We start from the raw sequence: 12,026 nt of genomic DNA on the forward strand, positions 1-12,026 counted from the left end.
AACCTTCCCATTTAAACCAAAAAAAAAAATAAAAACGAAAAAAACGACGGGGCGCAAAATGGTGAAATTGGTAAACCAACACTGTGATCTAGGCCTGGTCCTACTCCTGGCCTGGACATGGCTAACAAGGCTGGTGGTTTCGGCCCATCTGCTCGAAGTGCCCACCCCATCGCGCCTGGCCGCCGAGCGGGAGGAGCGACAGTTATCCCAGCAGGATGTGGGTGGTCTCAGCTACCAGAGCATCCATCGAATGCTGAGGGACGAGAACGAACCGGCCAGCTTTCGGGGGGAGTTGCGATACCAGCAGAAACGCCACAAGAGGGAGCTGGAATTAAATGCCCCGGCGAACAAGCTAAATCTCACCCACCGCGACCTGAGAACCTTCAATAGCAGCGGTGGTCAGTGGAAGGGCGACTTCCAGGTGATTACCGCCATGGATCTGAGTGGCAATCGACTCGAAAGCCTCAGCTTGGACCACTTCAATCAGCTGAGGCAGCTGGATCTGGGAAACAATTCGCTGGAGGTTATACCTCTCAGCCTTGCTGATTCCAATGAATCACTTGCGCTCGCCACACTCGATGTTTCGTGCAACAAGTTCAGCCAGATTTCCACGAGCTTCTTTGCCCAGCGATTGCCGCAACTGAGAAATCTAAACTTGGCTCACAACCGATTGATAAACATTTCCCGCGAGTCTTTCTACAATTTGGTGGAGCTACAAACGTTGATTCTCAGTCACAACAACATTTCGGACATAGACTACGAAACTTTTCTGGCCCTGCCGAATTTGCAGCATCTGGATTTATCCCACAATCGCCTGAGTGGCTCTGCCATTCGAGCTCTGCAGGGAATTCCCGATCTGGTCAGTCTTTCGATCGCCTTCAATCCGGAAGTGGGAGTGGCCATGCAGGAGTTCGTCGCCTCCTGGAGTCTCAAGGAGTTGGATGCCAGTGGCACGGGATTGTGCCAGGTTCCCGCTGCTCTGGCCCAATCTGTGAGGACCCTCAAGCTTTCAGACAATTGGTTAAAGGTAAGTCAAGGGAACTAAAATATTAAAATTTAAAGAATTAAGCAGCTAAAAAAATTATTTTATGTATATTTATAAAATTGTTTTATGTTTATATTGGTTATATTATTTTTATTTTTATTGAGTAATAGGTCCATCCTGACTTGTAGAAAGGTTGGAAAAATTATGGGGGAAACGCTTTGCTTTGATCGATAAATTACCAACTCGACTCCCCGAGTTGAGCAAGCCAATGAACCGCAATTCGACGCATTTGTCGGCAATTAACGGCACATTCCCGACAGACACTTGCCATCTTTGTCCTTGTCCTTGATTCAGTACTCAGTACTCGGTACCGAGTTCCTGCATCCTGCAGACTCCTTTACGGTGGCTCCCTTTGCCGCAGCCGCCATTAATTAGCATCTGTTATGTGGCCTGTGCTCCGTGCTTGAGTGCGTTTTCCTGGGGCCCCCTGAATTTTCGCTCAGCCCTGGCCCCATCCACATAGATTTTCCACCCACTCACCAGCGGAGCAACCGCCAGGCAATCTTACCACGCGTATGATTTACACTTTGTTATTTTTAAATTTTTTCCCCCCACGCCATTTTGTGCGGGTTCCTCTTTGCTTCCGCCTTCGGGGCGGAAGTAGGAAGAGGAAGCAAGAGGAGAGAGCGTGGAAAATTGTATGTGGTGTTAATTTTAGCATCGGGAGTTATTACATAAAAACAGGAAATTTATATTATTGATTCTTTCGACACTCGATTTTGGGGGATATATTTTGGCTATATCTGCTGTTGTTTATAAATACTTATGGAGATGAAGAATGTATCGAATATTTAGAAAGAAAAATAAGTTTGGCTACTTAAAAATATTTCTCTTAATTATTATTTTATTACGCTAGATAAATAAAAGAACAATGCCTCCGCAGTAAAGCTATATACATGAAATGGCTCATTTTAGCCAATAATCTCCAGGGAATAATCCAATTTAGACCGTTGGGCGCTGTGAGAATGAGACTAGAAAAGCATTTTCCTTGAGTGGCAGTTGCAGGCATTGTTAAGCTGTTAGTCCGGCTAAGAGGACACGCCACTCAAGTCCAGTTAAGAACGTAATTAAGACACAATGTGGCCACACAATGGAATAGCAAAGTGCACTTCTCACTTTTCAACAAATGCGAGTGGAAAACAAAGGGAAAATAATAGAATGGGCGCTCAAGTCTTAATAAGAAAGGAAAAGCAATAAGAAAGGGAGGCGGAGGTTGTCCAACTGGACGAGAAAAATATAGAATAGGGGAGGCACAGAGCGCCAAGTCTTGATTGACATAAGCAGCAACACGAGCTGCAGATTAGCGCTCCTCCCTTAAATTGCCTCAAACATTTACACACACACCGAACAGCTAGAAAAACAGCAAACAGATTTATAAGGGGCACAAAAATAGACAATCCCGATTGCATTATGGGCATAAAGCTCAGCAGGTCCGCAGGCTTCGTTTCCTTGCGCCCAGGTATTATCCTTAAACGGCTTCAAGTGTAGACAAACAAATGCGGCGCATAAATTGAGGCTGCCGCCGTCGCTTTTGCTTTGGCTGCCTTTGTCGCTCTGTCGATTATGGCGGAAGCCATAAAAGGTGCAAAAATACCGCTTCGTAAGCTGTTTAGGGCCAGAGACAAAGGCTCCCAGCCGGGGAGGTGGAGGCGAGGGAGGAGCAGGATCCTGGGCCTGGGCATTAATAAAATAAGGATAATTGGCATAAGCATAATCACGTTTAAGCCAACAGCCAACGTGCAGCTGAGACGGCTGAAACGGTTGAGACAGGAGCTGGAATTAGAAGTACACTTAAAACAAACAATTTTTAATGGGGTTTAGATTAGTAGCCGACATTGCCTTAAATTTCATGTAGGTCTATTAAGATTTTATGACAATTGCAAACCTAAATTCGACTAATTTACTGGATATATTTTTTTTTAATTTTGTCTTTGAAGGGAATACTCAACACAACATGAAAAAATAGTAAAATGGCAATATTTTTCCTAACTCTAATCTTAAGGTCTTAAAAATCTCAATTTTTACTGTATTTCATTTTTATTTGATAAAATAGTTTAATTATTTTCAAAGAAGCTATGGTATTTAAGTGTTTTTTTTTTAAATTTCCTGTACATTTCATTTAAAAGATGTTTCGTCATTATGCTAGCACTGTTATTTATTATTTTACAAGGAAATAATTGTTGGTGACTTTTTTTCGAGTGTACTAGCCAACTATCTGTGCAGTCGCTGCTGCCACTCCTGCTGCTCCTGGAGTGGCTCGTCACTGCTCCCGGGTGCCTTTGTTGCCAAGCCATTTTAATTTGTTCGCCGGGCCAGGCCGACTGCCTTTTGCCACCGCCTTTATCGGCAGTCAACACGCAGCCTTTTCATGGCAAATTATGGCGTTTAGGGGCCGCTGGCTGCCCATCCTGAGCCCCTGATGCTCCCCACCCCAATTTCTATACCATAGACTATCATACTTTCATTTCTTCGGTGGCCCCAGGACAGAGACGACGGCAGGCTGTCTGGCTTCCTGGTTGCCTGGCACTCGTTTCATTTAACGAGTCGCGTCTATGTTTACTTTGGTGCCAGACGAGCATGGCTCGGGGCATTTCAGGCATCGCAGGGATTACAAAAGGGGCAAGTTCGCTGTCGAGTCGAGTCCTTTGAAGTAATTATAATGGCAGATTTAAGTTAATTTTTAAACAATGTCGCATGGGGGCATGCATCTCGCACTTTCGCTCTTTGTCAGCCACTAATCAAATTTCCTCAGACTTTCGCCCAGAACAATAACTTTCTGAGTGCTGGCAAAGTCAGTGGCTAGACGGGGATTAAATCAGAAAAGTTTTTCCTAACCACAAAAGGGGTCAGATTTTGAAAGGAAAAAAAATTAAACATATATTAAGGAGTTATTTTTTAAATTTCAGAAAATTTTAAAATTTTTTATACAATTTTTTAAGTTTCTAATTTATTATATTACATTAAAAACTTATAGAATTATTTTCTCACTTTTTAGGCAATCAATTGCGGCGACATGGACAGCTATCCACTGCTGCAGTACCTAGATCTCTCGCATTCCCGCATCGCCCAAGTGGAGGACGATGCATTGGGGCGACTGGAGTTGCTCGAATCCCTTTTCCTCGATCACAATCTTCTGCAGCGAGTGCCCCAAAGTCTGCCCACCTCGCTGGAACACTTGTTCCTGCAGCACAATCAGATAATGGAGCTACCGCCACAGGCCTTCGTGGGTCTGGTCAATCTGCAGACCCTCGACCTGTCCAACAATCGTTTGATATTTCTGCCCGCCCTCTCGCTGCCCAAGCTGCTCACCCTGAATCTGCAATCTTCTGGCGTGGAGAGCGTCAGCCAATCGATAGTGCACACATTGCCCCAGCTAAGGGATCTTTTGCTGGATGAAAATCCCATCAAATGCAGCGATTTGCTGGGCATTGCCGAGTGGGCCAGTCCCTGCAGGTCAGTGGATGTGGGTCAGTCGTCGTCGACGGGGGGGAGTGTGCTGAGTGGGCGGGTGGATCTGAAGCAGGAGTATCTGCAGTTCCACAATTTTTACGACAGCTTCAGCAGGCGAGAGTGCGGCAAAAGGCAACCGGAAGATGACACAAAGCCGCCATCTTGCAGCCTCGCAAGTGCAATGGCAGCACCAACAAAAACAACAACAGCAATTCCGAGAACTATTTCAAAAGTTAAAAAGTCAAAGGGAGCAGACACGGCAGCAGCAGCAGCAACATCAGCAGAAAAAACAACAGCAGCACATACGACGGAAACACAGGCTGCAACAACAACAGCAATCCCAACAGCAACACCAGCAATGCAATCAGCTGGCAACAGCGTTGCCCAGTTAACCACAAAAACTTTGCGGCCAACAGAAACAACTTCGTTAGAGCAACTGCAGCAGCGGCAACAAATGCCTGGCATGCCAGCCAAAACAACAGCAACGCCAGCAAAGAACCTGCCAAGTTTGGTCCAGACAAAGGCAGCAACAACAGCGGTTCCAACCATTTTGGCAACGCCAGCAGCAACACCAGCAACAACAACAGCAACACTAGCAGCACCAACAACAGCAATAAATTCCAACAGGCCAACGAACATTAGCGGTGCCACAAAAACAGCAGCAACATCAGCAACACAGCCAGCAATTGAAGTGCCACAAACAATTTTGGCCAGTAAAAAATCTGACAAAATGCCAGCCGATAAGGAAGAAGCACAGGAGACTTTATTAAAATACCCAGGGATACCGAGGGACACTGCATCCGGTCAAGTGGCAGCACCGACACACAAACATGCAACATTGCAGCTGCACGTTAAGGATCGACATCTAATTGGCACACCGCTGCTGATGCACAAGGGCGATGTCCTTTTAGTGGACGCCGAACAGTTGTTGCTGCCCGGAACGGCCACCGTGGCGGATGAGGATTCCAGTTCGCATTCGGAAGTCCTGGCCGCCAGCCAAAAGCAAGAAAAGCAGCAGCAGTCAGCGGCTGATAAGCGACTAGCGGAAGCAATAAACGGCGACACAAAGACGCCGGCGAAAAGCCACAAGAAGAAGCCATCGCTGAGCATCAAGAAGATGACCTACAGCACCAAGCATGCGCCTAAGACCGTTGAGGAACTGGCAGTCACCTCAAAGTCACCAATATCAGAGCTACAGCAGCTGCATCAGCACAGCAGTGTCAACACACCGAAGGAGGCCTCGCCGGAGGAGCTCAGTACTTTTGCGCAGCTAAAAGCCTATGTCGAGCTGAAGAGCGAATCGAAACCGGAACATTTGATGGACCAGCGAGAGGAGAGTCTACACAATCTGACGGGAAATCATCCGGGTGTCATGTTGCTGGTGGCCTGCGTTCTTTTCATCGTTCTGTTGGCCGGTTTGGCTCACGTCTATCGCTGTGAGTTGCCCTGGCAGCGGAGCAATCGATCCGGCCAGCTGAGACCGCATCATCAGAGGCATCTCAGCGAAACCGATGATGCCCATAGCTTTCTGCACTATCAGGGATCCGTGAGTTCCGCGGGAGATCCGGCTCGGCTGCAGAAGTGGCATCACAGCACCAGGAGGGAGGCTCCCTACAGCTCACCGCTGCACAATCTGCAGGCTCGCGAGTTGCAACAGCAGCGCTGTCAGCAGTTCTACAGCTCATCCCTGGCGGACAAGAGCTCCTCCACAGGGTCTTCCTCCTCCTCCTCGGGTAGCAGTCGCAGTAGCCTGCATTCGCCGAGCAGAGATGACAGCTACTACATAGAGATGGCGCCCAGCAGTCCAGCCGCCACCCTGCCCAGTCTGCCCATGGAGCTGCTGGGCAGCAGGAGTAATGGTAATGGTAATGGTCGAACGGATCGAGTGGCTGCCACCGATCTGGGTGGTACAACAGCAGCGGTACCTTTAGCAGCGGCGGCTCCCATCAAATCGGTGAGCAGCAGACTGATGGCCCCCAGTTCGCGGCGGCTGGGCATCTGGTGACAAACCGTCTTTGGCCAGCGGCAATACGCACCCTTTCAGTAGAGTAAAAGTGTAGGAAAGAATGGAGTACGACCGACAATCGTCAGTTGCCAACAAACCCAAATGAGTCAGAAAACCAGGCCTAAATAGATAACCTCTGAAATATCCTAAAAGATTCCGAAATATTCCCAGTTCATAGATATAAACATACAATACTGTAAATGAAAATCGTTTTCGTTTAGCTAATAACTCTGAAATGCTATTGAGAATTAATATTTACGTGTCGCCTATTTTTAGGACGATAATCAAAAATGCAAAAGGCTACAAATAAAACTCCCTAGAGAACTCCAAAAAAAGGAATCATAAATGCCAGACTCTCTCTACATATTTTGAGTTCCTGGCTTGATTTATGATGCCTCAGTGCCCACACGTTGCAGGCCTCTTAGCGATTCGGTTAGCAGCAACAATTTGTCATAAATTCCTCTTACGTTAAGTTACGTATACGCCGCGTAGACAAGCGGCCGAGCCAAATGGCCAACGGGCCAAATAGCCAACGCCAGCAAAGTTTTTACGAGCCATCCGAAGTCAATGTCCATCTTGCGGTCGTATTTGGGTCAGTTTACTGGCCAACAGACCACCGTGTGCGGCCCAGTTAACTTTATATAAGTGCCTGTCCGTTTGCCAAGATTAAGTGTTTCGATAGTCATGCATATAAAAATGAAATATCGATCAAGTATTAAATAACAATTTAGTTTATGACAGCCCCAATTCAGTAATCACAAGTTGTGGCAGCAGATGCTTGAAAGCAAGGCGGATAAATCGAAGGAAATTGTTCGAGAGTAAATTTAATATGGTAGTTGACACTCAGCAGGGATATAATTTCAACTAAATTGGTAATTGTGTTTTTAATTTATTTTGATTACAAACAAAAATGTTGATAAACATGTTACTGGGACTTCTGGAGCTAACTAACTACAGAGTTTATTATATTTTCTGTGTACCAAACTTTCAAGCATTTTCCTGCTTGTTTCTGTTATCCTTCAAGGCTGCCTGTTCTCCCAAGTCCGGTGCTCGGCCAGATCTTAACCCACTTTTCCTGCTGCTTCAAATGCCAGAGTTTAAATTGCAATCTAATTAAAGTTTCGCCCCTTGTTCCTTCGAAAATTTCCACCCACCCTCTGGATGGCAGAAGTGTTTTCTCTATCTGCACTGGCATCTAGCATTCTTCACCCCATTTGAAAATGCTGCAAAGGGGGGAATTGGGCTTCAAGAACACCCTCCCTCGGAATCAGACCCGCACTTAACCTCATTTTACAAATTGACCAACACAACATATGGTGTAAATCCAGCCAAATGGCCAGACATCTAATCCGCAACGCCAAAAGTGAAATGTTGTAAAACTATTTGGGGGCTATATGTGGTGCTATGTACATGTATCTAACGGACATCAAAATAATGTGGCAGCAAATCAAATTACAAGACACGCGGCTGGATCTCCGGGGGTGGGTTAAATGTTTAAGGGAATGGCCAAAGGAACGTTGAACGAACAGAGAACACAACAATTACATTAAGACACGATAAAAAGTTGTGCAACAATCTTGCGACCCCAACCACTGAACTAAACCGAACTGAACTGAGCTGAACTGAAGACGGACCACAGTCATTGCACAGCTTTTTCAACTTTTTGTGGCTTTGTAATTGGAATACAAGAAGAAGGCGCGTGCACACAAGCGACAGCAACAGGAAACAGTCGGCGAAAGTGAAAGAGAGAGGTTTGGATTCGGGTTAGAAAGCACTCGGAAAAATAATGATTTCTAATGAACTTGAATAAGGTCACTAGGGATTTACTCAGCTTAAAGTCTTTAAGAACTTTTAAAAATAACATTCTCTGAAATGTAAGCTTTAGAAATAATTTTTTAAAATTTGCAATCGTATGAATATGAAGTTTTTAATGCATACTAACTAAAGCAAAAATCCCAAAATCTTTAAATTTGTCCTTATTCGAAATATAAGATTCTCATAAAACCAACAAGATTCTGATATTTCGAATTTGTGCTGAAAATGAACCAAACATTTTGAAGTATAAAATTCGATACCCAATTTTGTCAAAGTGCAGATAGATAAAACTTTTTTTGGGCAGGAGGTTGGAAGGCGTTCTAGCAGAGTCCGCTTAAGCAATTCAGAAGGATTTATTTTCGGCCACAAAAGCGAAATGCCCGACAAAGCGCTCCGAACAACAATTAAAGTAATGCTGACCAACAGCCCACGCCCGATTGGGTGGGATTAGATGACGAAGGCAGCAGAGAGAGCGAGCTGGCGGGGAGTCCTTCTCCTTCGAGTGGCGTCCGATGCCAGGACGCACAAAATCTTAATTAAGGAACTTCCACTTCCAAGTGGGCAAGTGTCGAAGGGTGGAGGGCATTTTTTGAGAGTTCCGCAGGAGGGCGAACCTTTTTATTTGCCGACTTGCCAGCACAGCACAAAATTCGCCTACAAAAGAAACCCTACGGCAGAGTGTGTGGGGCTTGAGTGACCCAGAGAGTCCGAAGTCCGGTTGGATTTAGTCCTGGAGCATTGTCAAATTTAATGAAGGTTTCCCTTTGGACTTTTTGCTTATGACACTGGCCAGCTGGCCAAGATTTAGGAAGTTCTCCAGAGCAGCGGCGTAGCAAGTGAAATGAGTTAATTCGATATTTGACACTTTCGGAGCTCGCATTCCACACAATCTCGGCATGTGATGGGTTCCAGACCCCGGGACCCTCGGCTTTTGTCTCCCTGCGCAGTTAATAAAGTTGGTCCGGGCCAGGACGTAATTATTTGCCTGCTAAATGGCTTTCGGACGACATTTCGGGGCCGTAAATGGGGGCGATTTAGAAAATTATGTGAAAATAAGTTGCCTTTTGTTTGGCCATTGGGCAGTTGGCGGTTGTTGGGATCGTAAATAACGTTCATAATTGGGCAGACTCGAAAAGTGGTCGAAGGGGAGGAGAGGAAAATAGAACTCGAAACAAACATCTCGACCGTATGGATAGCAAACAATAATTAAACTTAATTGCGCTGTACATTGAAACGTCAAACTGTAAATTATAGTTATAACATTTACTTGTAGCGAAGTTTACTTGAACTAACATTTCAATTCTGAATATTGCATGTACAATTTCCATAGAATATGTATTTAAAGTTTACCAAGGCAAAACAAAAGGATTAAAAGTAAAATAGAACAAAGCGAGAGACAGGAGAAGCACAATTCGAGTAACGTTAATATTTGCATTTAATTTGTCGAAAATCAAAGTAAAATGCGATAAAAACCCACAATAACTACAAAAACTAATTGCCAAATATTTGACGTACAGTTTGTAGCGTTAGCCATTAAAACCATTGTATGTACGGTTACAGATACATATATATATATTATACAGAAACAAGGAAATGAGAAAAAAAAGAGATACATTCTAGCATAAAGCCGAGCAAATAATTATTAAACAAATACTTCTATTTACAAAAACACAGCAAATATTTAGTTAAGCCCAAATGACGCGCGCAGCATTTTAATTAAACAACAGAAAATCGAGAGCTCTCAGAAACAGATGCGAATTGCAGAAATTCCAATAAGTAAAGGTAAACAATAGTTGCAGCATAATTTTTCATGTGTATTTGTAAATAGACAACTAAAACCGAATGTGAAAATATAGTAAAAAACGCTGGGGCAACCAGCAAACAAACAAAGAATATTCCACAAAAAATATCTGCTGGAGGAAAAATTCCAAATATATACATATATATATTAATGTTAGATTTAGTGCTGCCAAAATCGTAGCGTAAAGGGTTGATAAAACAAATTAAAGAATATATGTATGAAGATTAAAAATAACAGTAGCATTAAGTGAAATGTATTATTGATATAGCAAATATGGATAGCATTTAAAAGTGTAAAGATAACATGGCAAACATTTTATGAAATCTTCTCGAAAAAACCCAAAACAATTTTAATGCAAACAAAGAAAAAACCGAAAAAATGTGAAAATAATAAAATTGAGAAATTTAATTTGAAAGAGTAAAATCACTATGGCATCACTGGCATTCTCATTTCATTGGGGGGAGGGGATTAAGTTAACATATATTTTATATAATGGCAGAATGGATAAAGACCGTTATTGTTGTGCTGCGAAAGGGAATATCAATTAAGTGAAAGGAAATTCCATGAAAAGCCAGGGAAATTGAAGATGGAAGCAGTCGAGCCAATAATATTGTATTTTTACGGTTTTTCAGGACTTTAAACGATTCCATATGGAAAACAATTGCCTGCCAAACTCCTGGAAAACTTTATAGTGAAATTTAAATCCGCTTATTATTTTCAGAAATGAAATAAAACCCCCGTTTACCGTTTAAATAAATTAATTATATTTTTATTTAAGCAATTTCAATTCCACTTGCTAGTTATTATTATTTTTAATGCTTGGTATTTAACTGAGAAATTAACTATATTTATTGCAGTGAAACAAATGTAAATCATGTACTTATTTTAAAATATTTCAACTATTATTGGTTGGGGCTTGGCTCGAAAAACATGCAGTTACACCTTTAAGATTAAGAATTACAACCCATATTGAAAATGAAGATCAAACCAGGCGAGCAGGGCAATAAAAATAAACGTTAAATTAGTGACACATGCGCCAGTTAAAAAGGACGTAAATGTGAATGAAGCCACGGCTAAATTATGCCAATACACACAACCCAAAGGCCAGAAACCCAGAGAAATTCCCGGGAGGAAGTCAAATGGTCAGGACCCAACAAAACGGGGGGACATTTTTATTTCAAATCCAATTATTTCACATCGAAACTGCAATCAGATGATTGCGTTCAGCAACAGGAAGCGTTCACATGTACATAAATACGTGGGATGTGAGTTTGTGTACAAACGTATGTGTATTGGTGGACAAACGACGCTGTGAAAATGGCCGACAAAATGAAAGTCAATTGGTTCTTTTTATTCTTTTTTTTCCTGTTTCTCCTTCTGTTTTCATCTTTTTGTTCTCTTGCCCTTTTGTGGCGTTTTTGTTTCTTTCGATATATAAATGTCGTTAGCAGCGAGGAAAAGCGGGGGGAAAAAGAGGAAAAACTGTCGCCACATTGGGGAACTCGGCGCACATGTCAAGAAATTGTTATGCGCCCTTGGACATTCATTCGTATGGGCGGGAATTAAATATTCAATATTGCATCGGGACAAACACCCGGCATTCAATATCGTCAAAATTCCTTCATGTGGTCGAGGGGGTGTGGGGAAATGCGTGCGTAATAAAAAGGTTAATGGTAAAATAATAAAAATATAACGAAATTTGTGACATGCGGCGACAGTTTGATGAGGAAATGCCATTTCGTATCAATTTTTTTGCTTCAAAGGTGAGAGGCAGTGTCAAATTGTTGCCCACTGGCTTGGCAATCCACTTTTTGCGATTCCCATCGCTGGTTTATAAGTGCCCTGTCAGCAGTTAATGCAGTTGGCATTTGACTGATGGCAAAGCCATCCACAAAGTCTAGGCCAGAGAG

At 43.3% G+C, this 12,026-nt stretch overlaps 2 protein-coding genes across 2 annotated transcripts in view; one reads left to right on the forward strand and one right to left on the reverse strand.

The window, feature by feature from the left end:
* The window catches only part of timeout (circadian regulator timeout), a 71,039-nt gene that overhangs the window by 24,990 nt on the left and 34,023 nt on the right, over positions 1-12,026 (reverse strand). The window lies entirely within an intron of this gene.
* On the forward strand, positions 41-7,446 carry 2mit (leucine-rich repeat-containing protein 2mit). The gene is made up of 2 exons (XM_044394298.2): positions 41-1,027; positions 4,041-7,446. Exons 1-2 carry the CDS (start codon positions 59-61, stop codon positions 6,498-6,500), a joined length of 3,429 nt encoding a protein of 1,142 aa, XP_044250233.1. The 5' UTR covers positions 41-58; the 3' UTR covers positions 6,501-7,446.

Source organism: Drosophila takahashii, chromosome 3R (assembly GCF_030179915.1).
Source record: "Drosophila takahashii strain IR98-3 E-12201 chromosome 3R, DtakHiC1v2, whole genome shotgun sequence".
In the NCBI taxonomy this organism is placed as follows: domain Eukaryota; kingdom Metazoa; phylum Arthropoda; class Insecta; order Diptera; family Drosophilidae; genus Drosophila; species Drosophila takahashii.